Source organism: Podarcis tiliguerta, assembly GCF_965153285.1.
Source record: "Podarcis tiliguerta genome assembly, chromosome: Z".
Lineage (NCBI taxonomy): Eukaryota > Metazoa > Chordata > Lepidosauria > Squamata > Lacertidae > Podarcis > Podarcis tiliguerta.
The window spans coordinates 16,127,348-16,144,702 of record NC_139553.1 but is presented as its reverse complement, the minus strand read 5'-3'; the positions used below and the strand labels follow the sequence as shown (position 1 = coordinate 16,144,702).

Here is a 17,355-nt window from a genome sequence, read left to right as displayed (position 1 = left end):
ACATCTTGGCACTTGCAAGTAGATAATTATGACTCTCCGTACTTTTCTAAATTTCATTTCCTTCTGACCTCACTTTTTACAATTTGTCCCACCCACACCCCATGTACGCTCATACATCAGCTATGTATTTTGCAAACTTGTTCATTTTCTCATGATGCATTTGGACTATGAGATATTTGGACCTAAGATATCCTAACCACATTTTGCATGACGGTTCCCAAGATCAAGGAGCAGCTTTGGGTTTATGTCTGAATGCAACTGATCTCTCATTTCTTTTCCTCTCCCCCATTCCTCTCTCTGTGTAAGAAATAACACAGGTCCATGCATACGGCACAGCAAACCAGTGTTGTAGTGGTATGGTTAGAAGTATCGCTCTGTCCTTGATTCATTACCTACTGGGAAGGAATAATTGTCTTGGATTCTGCTGGTATCACTCTAAGGTAGGAAGACCAGGAGTGTCAGGAGCCAAATGTGGACTCCCAGGCTTCTCTACCAAACCCTTGGAACTCTCCCCCTTACTGGCCCTGCTTGAGTATTTTGGTCTCGTTGGAACAAGTCTTAAAGTTGTAGAGTCTTAAAGTTTGAAGGGACCATAAGCACAATCCAGCCCCCCTGCAATGCAGAAATCCCAGCTAAAGAATCCCTAACAGTGGCCATCCAACCTCTGTTTAAAAATCTCCAATAAAAGAGGATCCATCATATCCCGAGGTAGCTTGTTTATTGTCAATCATTAGATAGTTCTTCCTAAGGTTTAGTTGGAATCTCCTTTCTTGTAACTTGATTTCATGGTTTGGGTCCTCCCCTCCAGTGCAGCAGAAAACAAATTTGCTCTATATTCCATGCGACAGCCCTTTAGATATTTGGAGATGGCTATCATATCTCCCCTCAGTCTCTTTACCAGGCTTTACCTTTACCTTTTGACTTCACCAGGCTAAACATGCCCAATTCCCTCACCTTTTTTTCATAAGGTTTGGTTTCCAGACTGTTGGTCATCTTAGTCACCCTCTGCAGACATTCCAGTCTCCTCCTTGTCTGGATGGAGGGTGGGAAGTGCGAGTGGGTGTTGCTTGCTGTACAAAGGGGGAAATCACCTTTGTTGCTGCTCCTACTTTTGCCACTGGCCCTATCTACCCTGTGGCATGTGGCCCCCAGAAGGTCGTCTAGGAGGGGATGTGGCCCTAGGCCTGAAAAAGTCTGCCCTGCCATAGGAAAACCATTTAACCAGAAAGAGCCAGCTGGAAAATGTGACTGTGCTTTGTATGGATGGAGTTTAAGTTTTTTGTTGGTGATGACAGAACAGAGCAGGGGAGGTTGGGGTATTTGCTGCCTGCTGTGCTAAGGTTGCTCCCTTTTTTATTAGTAATTTATTTACCACTTTATGCATCAAACGTTGCAGTTTGCAACATTATAAGGTAAAGGTACCCCTGCCCGTACGGGCCAGTCTTGACAGACTCTAGGGTTGTGCGCCCATCTCACTCAAAGAGGCCAAGGGCCAGCGCTGTCCGAAGACACTTCCGGGTCGCGTGGCCAGCGTGACATCGCTGCTCTGGCTTGCCAGAGCCACACACGGAAACGCCATTTACCTTCCTGCTAGTAAGCGGTCCCTATTTATCTACTTGCACCCAGGGGTGCTTTCGAAATGCTAGGTTGGCAGGCGCTGGGACCGAACAGCGGGAGCGCACCCCGCCGCGGGGATTCGAACCGCCGACCTTTCGATCGGCAAGCCCTAGGCACTGAGGCTTTAACCCACAGCGCCACCCGCGTCCCTCCTTGCAACATTATAAAAATTACCAAAAAAACCCTAATAAGAATTCCACACTTTAAAGCACCATAGAAAAAATAGAGAAGACCCTCTTAAATGCCACTAAATGAGGTGTTGGGAAGCTCTGGCCCTGCAGATGCTGCTGGACTACAATTCCCATTGTTATCCTGGGCCATTGGCTATGCTGGCTGCTGGGAGTTGTAGTCCACCAACGTCTGAAGGGCCAAAGGTTCCACAGACCAGCTGTAAACTAAAATAAGCGAACCTATAGAGACCAACTCAACTACTGGCATATAAAAGATCTGAAAGAAGATGAGAAAGTTCTGCAGTTCTTTGTTATTAAATAGCCATTATCGGCAGCAATTCTAACATGCTTCCTTTCCTTCCTTCTTCCCCCCCCCCCCACCCTTTCCTCCTTTCTCTAGGCAAAAATGTCCAGGATGGTTCAGGCTCGGAGGCTGGAGGGCGTAGAGAAGAATATCTGGTATTTCCTCCTTGGGTGGGCCCCATACACCATACTTGCCCAGTCCATACTTGCCCAGCTGCCCGACTATACAAGGCCATACTATTTCTTTCTTTCTTTACTAATAAATGTAGTTCTGTATGGCCAGAAAGTAAAAATATCAGCTTACAACGTTGAAACATAAATTACCATTCTTAAAAAAGAAAAGAAATACAGAGCATTATTAAGGTAACTGGCCAATCAAAAATAAAAGCTGAACAGCTGCAGAGCCCTTTCAGGATAAAGAGGCCTTATATTTACATCTAGCTTAGTCACTTCACCCACTCCCTGATCCTTTTAAACAGGAGATACTGTTGAGGATTGAACCAGGGACCTTTTGCATGCAAAGCAGGCACACTGCAACTCAACCACAGTCCCACCCTGACAAACCAACAACATCATCTTGTTTGCTTGGGTGAAGGGGTACTGGTTATGGTCCAGGGTTGCTGTTAGGTGCTAGGGCCTCTGTCCAAGGAGGGTAAAGCGTTTTGTCAAAATGCTTGCCCGAGAGAGCAGAGTTCAAGGAGCAGCGTAGTCCTAGCCAGCCAAGCACAGAGCATCAGTTCAGCTCCAAAACATGATCCAGAGAGTCAAAGTATGGTAAGAATTTACTTCTGCACCACCTGCTCATTACCCAGATGAGAGGCAAAAGGTTTTAAAGAAAACATGGGACCAAGAGAATTACAATTACACCAAGCTTCAGCAGATCTAGTTAGGGACCCAGAGTTTATTAGATACTATTTCAATAGGGCAGAGCCAAACTTAATGTAGTTGTTCTAGCTGAACTGCCACTTAAGAAGAAGCTCTTCCACGAGGAGAATTAGAATGAGGGTTTTATAGAGATTGCACACAGAGTCATAAAACATCTAAACGTTCTTAAAACATAAACATCCTTCTACATATATCAAGGAAGGGTACAGGTCATGAGAAGTAAAACAAGCATGGCTCCATACTGGTATCTTCACCCCCATAATCGCCATCGAGGTGCCCCAAGAATGCCTAAACCATTTGGATCTCAAATGTCACACTTCTGTCACTGTTCCCCTAGCAACCAGGCCTCCATCAGGCTTTCAGCATTCCTTCCTTTATCTCACGTCCCTTGCTTCTGCTATATCTGTCTGATCTAAGCTGGCAGGTTGCTTTAGGGAGTCAGTGAATGATGGGATTCAAACCACCCACCCATCCAAGGCTTGCCTCTTTGCACACCCTGAACCCCAGCAATAGACAGTATCTGTAATCCAGCTGGGGTTGAGATTGCAGGAGGCTGGCCTAGTGGGATTTAATTCTTCCTCCCTGCATTTTTGCCTTTCACTCTCCTTAGGGTGGAGTTTGTCAAGTTGGCGGCCACGTACAAGACCGTGAACCTGGGCCAAGGCTTCCCTAATTTCCCCCCACCGGACTTTGTCAGGGAAGCATTGGTGGAGGCCGTTGGTGGAGAGAATACCTTGCTGCACCAATATACCCGAGAATTTGTACGTGAGAATCTCCTCCCTTTCTCTCTCAGGCTGCATGCATACCTTACATATGTCTGAAGTGTTGCTATGCAAGAGCACTCCTGTACATAGTTCCCTGCACAGTTATCCCATGGGAAGAGGGATTGGTTGTTAAGCCACTCTGGAAATTGTAGCTCTGTAGGTATGGGGATAAAAGGTAAAGGGACCCCTGACCATTAGGTCCTGTCGTGGCCGACTCTGGGGTTGCAGTGCTCATCTCGCTTTATTGCCCGAGGGAGCCAGTGTACAGCTTCCAGGTCGTGTGGCCAGCATGACTAAGCCGCTTCTGGAGAACCAGAGCAGTGCACGGAAACGCCGTTTACCTTCCCACTGGAGCGGTACCTATTTATCTACTTGCACTTTGACGTGCTTTCGAACTGCTAGGTTGGCAGGAGCAGGGACCGAGCAACGGGAGCTGACCCCATTGTGGGGATTCGAACCACCGACCTTCTGATCAGCAGGTCCTAGGCTCTGTGGTTTAACCTACAGCGCCACCCGTGTCCCTTAGGTATGGGGATAGGGGCTTCCTAACAACTCTCAGCACTCTTCAAAAACTGCAGTTCTCAGGATGCTTTGGGAGAAGCCATGACAGCTTAAAGTGGTATCATAGTGCTTTAAATGTATAGTGCAGATGGGGCTGCAGAAGAGGATTTCTGGGGAGGCTGCAATCTAAGTGCAGCAAGTAACCAGAAAGAACAATTGTTTTTATGATCACGTTCAGGACAAATGTGCAATAAACTTCTACTAGCCTGCTTGCTTCAGGTTACCATTCCATGTTCTCAGCCTCTGCTGTTTCCCCAGGGCCACCCACGTTTAGTAGCAATCTTGGCCCGCTTTTTTGGGAAGCTGCTCGGACGAGACCTGGACCCTCTGAAAAATGTGATGGTGACTGTTGGTGCCTATGAGGCCCTCTTCTGCTGCTTCCAGGCTCTGGTGGATGATGGAGATGAGGTAACAGAGGGCCTGTGTGCTTTGGGACATATTAATGGCTAGGACAATGCTTCTCAGACTTCATGAAACTGGAAAGTGGGGGTTCTAGCCTCTGCCTCCCTGAACCACCCAATGAAGTTGAATCTTGAAAGATTTGGGAGTACAGAGAAAAGTAAGGACTTCTTCACACAGCATGTAGCTAAACTATGGAATTCACTCCTGCAGGAGGGAGTGATGTCCACCAAATTGGATGGCTTTGAAAGAGGATGGGCCAAATCCATAAGGCTATCAATGACTGCTGACTCTGATAGCTATGTCCTGCCTCTGCTGTCAGGAGGCAGTATGCTTCTGAATACCATTTGCTGGAAATTGCAGTGGGGGAGAGTGTTGCTGTTGTACCCCGGTCCTGCTTGTGGCCTTTTTGTTAAGGCATTTGGTTTGCCACTGTGAGAACAGGATGCTAGACTAGGTGGGCCCCCTTTGGCCTGATCCATCAGTCAGCCTTGTTTCGTGTTCTTTACTTCCTTCTTCTCTTCCTGACAACCAAATGGGTGGCATCATTGCTGCTAATGATCCTTTTGTCTGGCAGTTTGTTAAAATGTTGTACGTACGTATGTACGTACACACACACACACAAACACTAACAAAATCAAATAATATATTGAGGTCTGAAAACTAATCAACGATGTGTTTGATACCTCTTCTGCATTTTCTTAGGTCATTATTATTGAGCCGTACTTTGACTGCTATGAGCCCATGGTGAAAATGGCTGGTGGGACTTGTGTGTTCATACCTCTGCAACTAGTAAGTGGGCTGATTGTGCTGGCCTTTGTAGACAGTGACCCTGATACTTCAGATTCACTAGACTGCAACATCCATCAATCCTGACCATTGGCCTCACAGACTGGGGTATAGGTGGGTGTCATGGGGGTTGGAGCCCACTCTTTTTTACGGGCAGTGCTACTTCATCCAGAACAACCTGAGCTCCACATCCCTGATTGGATGAGTCACTCACCAACAGTACTTTTGTATTGTGTCAACACTGCCTCTGTCCTGTCCCAATGCAGCTTTAGTTTACTGGCCTTGATCCTAGATGGTGGCTCGGCTCTTCCACAGCTTCACCTGAATCAAACGAAACAGCTAGTTCTGGGGCCTTTGCCCATTGGCAGAAGTCCAATGGCTTGGCTCTCCCTTGACTCTCTCTTTTTCTCCATCTTCTCTGCCAGAATGCTGCAGAAGGTGGCAAGCTGAACTCTAGCAGAGACTGGCAACTGAATCCAGCTGAACTGGCAGCAAAGTTCACCAAGCGAACTAAAGCCATTGTGCTGAACTCTCCCAACAACCCTTTGGGGAAGGTAACTAAGAACCCTGCAATTTTGCACAGGCCACTTGATGTACCTTTGAAATATGTGTGTGCAGTTCAGTATGTGCCATAGAATCATTGTAGCTTGAGGACATTGCATAGGTGTCAACCTCTGCTTCAGCTGAATCCATCCCCACCACCACCACCACCTTTCCCCAGTCTTCTATGCCATTGCAGCCAGATTTTCCTCTCCTGCAAGATTGGGGGGGAAGTTGAGGATTCTCCCAACTTGTGTTGTAAAAAGAAAACTCTTCATAAACCAGTCTTGGAAGACAGCAACATTGCCTGAAGTCTCCATTTAGGAACAGAGTGAATGAATGACATCTGTTCCTGATGAAGCAGCATTTATTGTCTTAAAGAGTGTCAAGTTCCTTAACTTCTCTCTGCCACCTGGGAACACCTTCTTCAGCATAGCAGACTACCCTTCCCATGGGTGTTTGGAGCGTCCTTATCCCAACAGTGGGAGTAGCTGCCACTGTTCTATGTCAAAGCAGCCCAGAGTTGCCAGTCTTCTCCCTCTTGTGCAGGTGTTCAGTAGAAAGGAGATGGAGCTCATTGCAGAGTTGTGTGTGAGACATGACGTCCTCTGCTTCAGTGATGAGGTATACGAGTGGCTGGTCTACGATGGCAATAAGCATATCCGGATGGGTAAGGCAGATCCACTTTCTGGACACTTGGCTTCATACCTGATCCTCCCCCTGGTCTGTGAACCTGAGCTGGTAGGAGCACCTGTGGGTCCCTATGCCTTCTTCTCCCTTTTGGGACCAAAGTGGTCTGACTCCTGCAAGATCTTGCCTTGGACTTTCCAGACTCTGCAAAGAACAGTGTTTTTAAAGGAGCAGATACTCAGGGTGCTTCTCCCTTGTGGGAGAAATGTCCCAACTCTGATTTCCTTTCTCTTGAATGCACCACCATGTAGATTTCAGCTTCATTTTCTTTCCTTGCTTATAGCCAGTTTACCAGGAATGTGGGAACGAACTGTGACCATTGGAAGTGCCGGAAAAACCTTCAGTGCAACGGGATGGAAGGTGAGGAGGCAGGTGTAGGAGGAGCCAGACTTAAGGACCGTTTTCCAGTTGAAATTCCTACCTAATCCTTTGCAGGCAAAGGAATAGGTCCATGGTAGGGTGCATACTTTTCATGTGTGAGGTCCCAGGCCCTGTGATCTTCGGATGAAGGGCAGCATAGCAATTTTAATAATCATCTTCATCTATACATGAAAAATGGATCAGCCAGCAGGTAATTCAAAGCACACAGCATTTCATCAAATATTAGGATGATGCTTTGTATTGTTCATAAACAGTAGAGCTGCCTAGCTATCTTTGTGTTGACCAGGAGACTATCCTGTAGACCAGGAGAACCTCAGGCCTGGGGGACAAGCACTGCCATTGGGAGCCTGCCTAAAACCCCGGAAAGCCACTGCCAGTCAGTGCAGATAATACTGAGCTGGAGGGACCCTAATGGTCTAGCTCAATATAAGGCAGCTTCCTTTGTTCCTAATGTGTCCTTGAACTCTGATACAGTGGTACCTCTGGATGCAAACGGGATCCGTTCCGGAGTCCCATTCACATCCTGAAGTGAACGTAACACGCATCTGCGTGTGTGCAGGTCGTGTTTTGCCGCTTCCGCGCATGTGCGTGACATCATTTTGAGCATCTGCACATGCGCGAGTGGCGCAACCCGGAAGTAACACACTCTGTTACTTCCAGGTTGCCGCAGAGCACAACCTGGAAATATTCATCCTGAAGCTACCTCAACCTGAGGTATGACTGTAATGCCTCTTGGTTGTTTGGATTGAAGCTAGAGGGTGTGCAGAGATTGAGGCTAGAGGGTGTGTTTGTGGGTAGAAACCAGCCAGGTGTACAAAGGTAGCATTTATTTTTATTGCTCCGCCTACTTTTGCCTCTGGTCCCTCCCACCGCTGACAGGTGTCCCTCAGAAGGTTGCCTCTGCGGCAACGTGGCTGTCTAGTTGCAAAGCCCCTCCCCTGCCCACAGTAGATTTTCCCACACTCTCAGTGACAAATGAAGAACACCAGCTATCCAGAGATCTGAAAAATAATCGCATTTCCTTTTCCGTGGCCATAGGTGGGCTGGACTATTGGGCCTGACCACCTTTTGAAGCACCTGAGGACAATTCATCAAAACTCGGTTTATCATTGTGCAACAGCAGCTCAGGTAAGAAAACAGTGCTGGACAAAACGATCCCTTCCATTGCAGGAGTAACCAATGCATTGCTCTCCAGATGCTGCTGGACTACAGTCTCCCAAGTTTTTCTATTTTTATTTATCTAGAACATTTGTACTGCCCAAATGGATACTATGAATGGTTTACATGCAATCCATTAAATCAAGTGTTATTCTAGAAAGAACCAAATAATAATTCTAACTGGGGATCATAGAATCATAGAATCATAGAGTTGGAAGAGACCACAAGGGTCATCGAGTCCAACCCACTGCCAAGCAGGAAACACCATCAGAGCACTCCTGACATATGGTTGTCAAGCCTCTGCTTAAAGACCTCCAAAGAAGGAGACTCCACCACACTCCTTGGCAGCAAATTCCACTGTCGAACAGCTCTTACTGTCAGGAAGTTCTTCCTAATGTTTAGGTGGAATCTTCTTTCTTGTAGTTTGTATCCATTGCTCCGTGTCCGCTTCTCTGGAGCAGCAGAAAACAACCTTTCTCCCTCCTCTATGTGACATCCTTTTATATATTTGAACATGGCTATCATATCACCCCTTAACCTCCTCTTCTCCAGGCTAAACATGCCCAGCTCCCTCAGCCGATCCTCATAAGGCATTGTTTCCAGGCCTTTGACCATTTTGGTTGCCCTCCTCTGTACACGTTCTAGTTTGTCAGTGTCCTTCTTGAACTGTGGTGCCCAGAACTGGACACAGTACTCCAGGTGAGGTCTGACCAGAGCAGAATACAGTGGCACTATAACTTCCCTTGATCTAGATGCTATACTCCTATTGATGCAGCCCAGAATTGCATTGGCTTTTTTAGCTGCCGCGTCACACTGTTGGCTCATGTTAAGTTTGTGGTCAACCAAGACTCCTAGATCCTTTTCACATGTACTGCTCTCAAGCCAGGTGTCACCCATCTTGTATTTGTGCCTCTCATTTTTTTTGCCCAAGTGCAATACTTTACATTTCTCCCTGTTAAAATTCATCTTGTTTGTTTTGGCCCAGTTCTCTAATCTGTCAAGGTCGTTTTGAAGTGTGATCCTGTCTTCTGGGGTGTTAGCCACCCCTCCCAGTTTGGTGTCATCTGCAAATTTGATCAGGATGCCCTTGAGTCCATCATCCAAGTCGTTGATAAAGATGTTGAATAAGACCGGGCCCAAGACAGAACCCTGTGGCACCCCACTAGTCACTCTTCTCCAGGATGAAGAGGAACCATTGATGAGCACCCTTTGGGTCCGGTCAGTCAGCCAGTTACAAATCCACTGAGTGGTAGCATAGTCAAGACCGCATTTTACCAGCTTCTTTACAAGAATATCATGGGGCACCTTGTCAAATGCCTTGCTGAAATCAAGGTAGACTACATCCACTGCGTTCCCTTCATCTACCAGGCTTGTAATTCTGTCAAAAAATGAGATCAGGTTAGTCTGACATGACTTATTTTTCAGAAATCCATGCTGACTATTGGTGATCACAGCATTCCTTTCTAGGTGCTCACAGATTGTTCGCTTAATGATCTGCTCCAGAATCTTCCCTGGTATTGATGTTAGACTGACTGGGCGGTAATTATTTGGGTCCTCTCTTTTCCCCTTTTTGAAAATAGGGACAACATTTGCCCTCCTCCAGTCTGCCGGGACTTCGCCTGTTCTCCAGGAGTTCTCAAAGATGACTGCCAGTGGTTCTGAGATCACATCTGCCAGTTCTTTTAATACTCTTGGATGCAGTTCATCTGGCCCTGGAGACTTGAATACATCTAAACTAGCCAAGTATTCTTGTACTATCTCCTTAGTTATTCTGGGCTGTGTTTCCTCTGCTGAATCATTTCCTCCAAATTCTTCAGGTCGGGCATTGTTTTCTTTATCGGAGAAGACTGAGGCAAAGAAGGCATTGAGGAGTTCAGCCCTTTCTGTGTCCCCTGTTTGCATTTCACCATCTTCTCCTCTGAGTGACCCCACTGTTTCTTTGTTCTTCCTTTTGCTACGAACATACCCATAGAAGCCTTTTTTGTTGCTTTTAACCTCTCTAGCAAGCCTGAGTTCATTCTGTGCTTTAGCTTTTCTGACTTTGTGTCTACACGTGCTGGCTATTTGTTTGAATTCCTCTTTGGTGGTTTCCCCCCTTTTCCATTTTTTGTACACATCCTTTTTTAATCTTAACTCAGTTAAAAGTTCTTTAGATAGCCACCCTGGCTTCTTTAGGCACCTTCCATGTTTCCGTCTCATTGGTATTGCCTGAAGTTGTGCTTTTACTATCTCCCTCTTAACAAACTCCCAGCCATCATGAACTCCCTTTCCTTTTAGTATTACTGTCCATGGGATCTCACCCAGCACTTCCCTAAGTTTTATGAATGCAGGAGAGGGCCTTCTTAGTGGCTGCTCTCTGGCTTTGAATCTCCCTCCCTTGGGAGGCCACACTGGCTGCCTCCTTGTTGTCCTTCTGCCAGCAGGTGAAGCTTCTTTTCCAGCAGGCTTTTGGGAACTATTCTTCTACTTGGAGCAAGCCAATTTAAATTATTGGGCCAGTTAAATCATGCCCATTATTGTCAGTGGGTCTACTCAGAGTAGGACTAAAACCAAAGAAGACCCACGTTAATACTTTTTGGCATCTCAAAGAACTGAGCACAGTATGTATATACTTACTGGAATAATCAACCTGGGGGAGGGGGAATTAGTGACAACTTTGATGCTACTAACCTTGCCTGATAATTGCATTTGCAGTTGATGTCCATCTGTTGTTATTCATGAGTCTCTAGGAAGCCGTGGCCTGTGGGCTAGAGAAAGAGTTTGAGCGCTTTGGGAAGCCCGAGAGCTACTTTGCCCAGCTACCTCAACGGCTGCAGCAAAAACGAGACTTCCTGGTCCAGAGCTTGCTTGCTGTTGGCATGAAGCCCATTATCCCAGAGGGTTCCTATTTTGTAGTGGCCGACCTCTCCGAATTCAGTAAGCGTGACACTCCCCCTTCACCCAGTTTATGGGGACACTATTATTATTTTTTAAAAAGAGAGAACATACATTTAAAGAGAGAACATCATACATTTAAAATACATTTCACCCTCAAAAAAATAATAATCTCAGGAAATGTAGTTCACCAGCTGCATTCCCAGGGTGCTTAACAAGCTACAGTTTCCAGGATTCTCTGGGTCAAGCCATGTGCTGTACATGTATGGTGGCTGCAGACCCAGTCCAAATTCAGATCCATTGGTGCACCTAGCTCAGTACTGTCTGTCTAGAGTGACTGACAGCAACTCTCTGGGGTTTCAGGCAAAGGTCTTTCCCAGGCCTGGAGACTGAACCTAGAACCTTTTGCGTGCAAGGCAGGTGCCCCACCACTGAACCATGGTCCTTCCCTTAAAAATAAAGTAACGTTCTAGTCCTCAGGATTCAGAATAAAGGGTTGATTTCAATGGAGATACAGTCATACCTCTTGTTACGTTTGCTTCAGGTTAAATCTTTTCAGGTTGCGTCCTGTGGCAACCCGGAAGTAACGGAACAGGTTACTTCCGGGTTTTGCCGCTCGCGCATGTGCAGACGCTCAAAATGACGTCACACGCATGCGCAGAAGCGGCAAATTGTGACCTGCACATGCCCAGATGTGGGTTGCATTCTGCTCAGGTTGTGAACAGGGCTCCAGAACGGATCCCATTTGCAACCAGAGGTACTACTGTATATAGAAAGCTACCTTATACAGTCATACCTCGGGTTACAGACGTTTCAGGTTGCATTTTTTCAGGTTACGGACCACTGAAACCTGGAAGTACTGGAACGGGTTACTTCCGGGTTTTGGCAGTCGCACATGCGCAGAAGTGCCGAATCACAACCCGCACGTGCACAGACACCGCTGCGGGTTGGGAACGCTGCGGGTTGCGAACGTGCATCCCACACGGATCACGTTCGCAACCCGAGCGTCCACTGTACTAAGATAGTTTGTGCATAAAGCCCAGCATTGTTGATCAGCAGCAGCTCTCCAGGGTTTCTGAGTACGGGTCTCTCCAGTGCCAAGCATTTGAACTGGGGACCTTTTTCATGAAAGCATGTGCTCTGCCACTTAGCAATCTTAGCCACTTAGCCACTCAATCAATGCCCATGCTCTCTTCTTAGAAGATGAACTTCCTGATGAGCCAGACTCCGAGGAGCCGTACGATTATCGCTTTACAAAGTGGATGATCAAGAACAAGGTACGTGACCCTAAGATTTGGAACCGGCCAGACCATTAGTGAGGTGGCTGCCTTAGGTGGCAGATTTGGGAAAACACTGAAGGTGGCAATATTACCAGTCTGCTTCTTCTTGACACGGGAAGGGATGGCCACACTGGATTTTCTGCCTCAGGCACTCAGAAGGTCGGTAACAAAGAAAGTCACCTGGGATTGTGTCAGACCAATACTCCATCCAACTCATTATTGACAGCTCCAGAGGTGGAGAACTTTTTTCCGCCTTCCAGGGGCCATGTGCCAATGGTGGGCTGGGCTAGAGACGAAGGTGGATGGATCAATGAATGCAGTGTTTAGCTTTTGTACAGTGAAGTAGTTTCTGTATATGGACACCACCCTCTATTCTCCATCCAAGCAAGAGACACTTTCAGACACCCATTTCAACCAGGGGGGAAACACTCAGGACATTAAGCCAGACGAGTGAGAGTGCATAATAATAATTATAATAAGATACCTTTCTTTACTTGATAAAATTTGTACATTGTTTGTAAAAAAATAATAATAATCTCAAAGTGGTTTACAATGATACTTGTAATTATAATGTTAATAATAATAGCAACAGTATTTAATCTATGAATCCCCTTTCACTTGTGTGTCAAAGTGAATTACAAACATATAAAAACAGGAATTGTTTTTTAATCTTACAAAGAATAGGTTTCTGTTTTCTTTTTTTAAACAAAACAAAACCCTAAGGCAGATACTTTACCGTGTAGCTGGAAAATCTGTCAATACTCAATTCTTCTACCTCCATAGGGGTTGGCTGCCATTCCGGTCTCTGCCTTCTTTAGCCCACCACAGAAGAAGAACTTTGACCATCTCATTCGCTTTTGCTTTGCCAAGGTGAGCTGTCCATGGGATTATTTGGAATGATTTCCCACATTTTTCACACCACTTGAGGGGGACATGTTTACATACATTTCTTTGTATCTTGTGAGCTGCTTTAGCAAAAAATGAGGGTGCTGGGAAACCTGTGTCCCTCCAGATGTTGAACAGCTATTTTTGATTGTGCAAGGTGGGGGTGGGGGGCAGGCTTCAGATAAAAAATATTGGCAGTGCCAAACACCAGCATTTAAAAGTTACTTTTGTTTTGTGCATTAGGAAGACTCAACTCTGGAAGCCGCAGACAGCATATTGCAGCAGTGGAGTCGGAAGACACAGGGGCAGTAATATGATCACTTGAAGCAGGCTCTGTAGCTAGAATGTTGGAACAAGGAAGGAAAGAAAACCCACGTGCCTATTTTGCCGCTTGACATCAGGGTGCAGAATAGCCCTCTGTTGCCAATTTGCATATGCAGCAGGGAAGTAGTGTTAGGCCCTAGGGATCGCACATTCACCAACGTGATGGTGCCCTGTCATAGTCTCCCAGATGGGAGTTGTGGTCCAAAAGATCTGGAAGGCAGCAGAATGGAGAATGCTGCTCCTTGCCACTCTCCTCACAGCCTGTCAGGCTTCTAATATCTGTGGTCAGAACCACACCATACATTAAAGCACATCCAGCATACATTTAAAGTACGTTTCTCCCCCACCCGTAAAGAATCCTGGAAACTGTAATTTCCTCCTTAGGAAGCTACAGTTCCTTGTTTCCTTAACAGGCTACAGTTTGTTGTGTTACTTGTGAAACTCTTAACACATCTCCATAAATAGGAATGGGGAGATCTGTGCCCCTCCAGATGTTGTTGGACTATATATCCCATCAGCTCCCAGCATTGCCTAATGGTCAGAGGTGATAGGAGTTGTAGTCCTGCAGCATTGGAAAGCCCCAGGTCCTCCCCATCCCCAGCTTCCAAAGGCATCCCTGCATTACTTTTGATCTGAATTTTTAACTGAAACTGTGAGTGTGCTTCTTGCTGGGCTGTCCTTATTAGTGCAATAATTTTTAGAAGCAGCTCCTTAACGGTTGAAATTTCTGAGCCTGTGATGTTATGACTGCAATCCACTACAAATTTGCTTTTTGGGAAGTGTGTGTGTGTGTGTGTGTGTGTGTGTTGGGGCAGGTAGGTGGTTTGTAACACTGGTATGAGTCTAGAATGATCTCTCCCCCTGCCTGTACCCCACAATTGTTACTTGACCACTTCTCTTCCAGTGCAAGGAAGGAGAGCATCTGGTCCTATCTTCCGTCACTCTCCTTCAAGGGTAGGACAGGTCCTATCAATATGAGAAATCCTCCCATTTCCCTTAATTCTGCTCTTGAACAAGGGTGGGGGATCCTGCAGCCCCTTTAAAGTGTGACTGTACTACAACTCCCATCATCCCTTACCGCTGTTCATCCTGGCTGGGACTGAGGTTCTTAGAGAACCACATAATCATGAAAAAAGAAAAAAGAAAAAGAAAATTTTTGGGGGTTTTTAATTTCAAGTTAACAGTATAAACATACAAAATGATAATAGAATGTCATTAAATAGGAATGCAGAGAGTGATAAAAGATTGAGGTAAATATAAGCTGAAAGTTGCAGTCACCTATGTCCCAATATAGGCAATCAAATAAAGATGTTGTTCCATAATGTTCCATGTGTTGATGGAGGATGAAAACCACACTTAATAAATTTTACAAAGTCAGTAAATGGATACCATGTTGTGTAAATGGTGTTGGTCTTTTTTCTTTTTGTAGAGCAGTTAGTTTGTCTATATGTAAAATATCCCAGCTTCAAAAAGATACCTATGGGTTTCCAAATTTTGACTACCACTAATTTAGCTGCTATTAGTGAATGGAGGATAAGATCTCTACCGGTTGCATTTTGAGTCTGGGGAGTGAAGAATAAAACCAATTTTGGGTCCAAGCTGTTTTGTCATTTGATCAATTGTTCAAGGGGGGAAAAAATCCCAGAAGAAAATAATTTTGGAGCAAGGCCATCGCATATATATTAGAGACCCAGGCAAATGACTTTCCTGTCAGCATAGTTTTTATTTTTTTATTCAATCAGACCAGACACATGTACCAGCAATGTGCTATTTTTAAAGTGTTTTCTAAGTCTTGACTGAGGTGGAACCTGGCAAGCTATTCCAAAGTTGTTCATCTACTTCTTCTGCAAAGTCTTTCTCCCATTTTAATCATAATGTCACAAGGAGCAGGAAAGCCAATTGTGTGTGTTAAGTTGTGGGTGAACATATCAGACGACACAGCGATTCTTCAAACAGCTCTTGTTTATTCACAGGCCCAGAACAGGGCTGAAGAGTTCAGCAAACCTGCTTATATAGAGCTCAACTACAAAGCAACATAACAACTTTGTGTAACTATCCAATCACTGAACGTCACTTTCAATTCCTCATTTGCATATGTGGACCTGAGTGAAAACTATCTACAGTATCCCCCTGCTGGCCGAGGGTGAGAACTTCAGTACATAACAGTGTGAGAATTCTATATATTTGAAAAACAATTCCCTACTAGGCTAGTCGTGTCAAGAAGTTGTTTAAAAAATATTTGGGCTGTGTAACGCATGAACTTGTATGTTTATTTGGTTTAGAAAGAGTGTAATCTGATGTATGTTTAGCCAGGGGCGGGCTGCTTCTGCTCATTAGAGAAAAGTCTAGCACCCTCCACAAAGCATAACAGGAGGAGATCCAACCACGTGCAGCAGTGGTCTCCTTTCTCCCTCTCTTCCAGTAACACTACTCTTGTCATCACGGAAATGTGCCGCTGCCGCTGCTAATGCTCAGCCTCTGAAGGAAAGAAAAAGAACTGTGTGACTCTGATTCTTCATTTTTTAAACCCGCGAGGATGAACTTTCCGAGGAATAAGTGAAAGCGTGAATAATCCTGCCTTCCCTTCCTGATGTGTCACTGTCCTTCCCCGCAGAAGGGTTTTCCAGCTCGGTTTCTGTCCTGATAGGGAAATAACTAATTGGGCACTTAATATTGTCAGCAAGACGAACTATCACTAAACCCTGCAGGAACAAAACTGGAGATACGCTTCACACACACGCACAACACACGTTTGTTGCGAATGAGATATTAGCGTTTGACGTTAATATCTTGGGAAACGCAACCCTTTCCAGCCTTATAAAAGTCCCCTTTCCCCTCCAATCTTTCACCAGGGATTGAGAGGCGAACGCGAAAGGGTTAAGAGACGATTTAGCACACACGGGGAAAAAACCTCTCAGTATGAACCAAGAAGTGACAAATCTATACAGTGAGAAAACCTCTCTTACTTGTTTCATAGCTCTGTGGCCCCTCCCCTTCTCGCCCAATCAGCGGTCGTGGGATAATACTGGCTCCGCCCCAAGTTGTAGGATGGTGATTGGGCGAGTGGAACATGGCGGAGAAAAGCCAGGCGAAGCGCTTGCGGGAGGTACACGTGGGATTCAGGGGTGGAAGGAAGAGGCTGCAGTGCATTAGGTTCAGCTTGGGCATTTACGCGGGGGAAGGTGAGAGGGCTCAGCCTTCTCGGAGGGTGGGGAATCGGGGCCACCCTTGGGGTGAATAAGGAGATGGCGCTGATGCTTGAAGAACGCGGGGACCTCTTGTTCTTTTGGAGGAGGGGGCACCTCTTTTAAATAATGGTGCTGGGAGAAAATGAGACCCTTTGAGAGGGCGAGGCAAAGGGTAAAGTCACACCCTTCTCAACAACCTCATATTCCAAGATAGGCAGCGTTGGGACATGGAGGTTTCACTCAGCTGTCATTTTTGGTTTAAGGTAAAGGTGAAAGGGACCCCTGACCATTAGGTCCAGTTGTGACTGACACTGGGGTTGCAGCGCTCATCTCACTTTATTGGCCGAGGGAGCCGGCATACAGCTTCCGAGTCATGTGGCCAGCATGACTAAGTCGCTTATGGTGAACCAGAGCAGCACACGGAAACACCATTTACCTTCCTGCTGGAGCGGTACCTATTTATCTACTTGCACTTTGACGTGCTTTCGAACTGCTAGGTGGGCAGGAGCTGGGACCGAGCAACGGGAGCTCATCCCATCGCAGGGAT

General features: G+C 46.0%; 1 protein-coding gene across 1 annotated transcript in view; it reads left to right on the top strand.

Moving 5' to 3' along the window:
• LOC310669940 (uncharacterized protein) overlaps positions 1-17,355 on the top strand; it is a 38,572-nt gene that overhangs the window by 12,326 nt on the left and 8,891 nt on the right. Inside the window, exons 3-16 of the mRNA XM_083424404.1 lie at positions 318-440; positions 2,188-2,246; positions 3,586-3,736; positions 4,559-4,708; positions 5,405-5,491; positions 5,914-6,042; positions 6,578-6,698; positions 7,002-7,078; positions 8,138-8,227; positions 10,987-11,173; positions 12,332-12,408; positions 13,195-13,281; positions 13,540-13,605; positions 16,668-16,802. Of these exons, the coding sequence (XP_083280530.1) occupies positions 318-440; positions 2,188-2,246; positions 3,586-3,736; positions 4,559-4,708; positions 5,405-5,491; positions 5,914-6,042; positions 6,578-6,698; positions 7,002-7,078; positions 8,138-8,227; positions 10,987-11,173; positions 12,332-12,408; positions 13,195-13,281; positions 13,540-13,605; positions 16,668-16,802 (1,539 nt within the window). The remainder of the gene's footprint in view (positions 1-317; positions 441-2,187; positions 2,247-3,585; positions 3,737-4,558; positions 4,709-5,404; positions 5,492-5,913; positions 6,043-6,577; positions 6,699-7,001; positions 7,079-8,137; positions 8,228-10,986; positions 11,174-12,331; positions 12,409-13,194; positions 13,282-13,539; positions 13,606-16,667; positions 16,803-17,355) is intronic.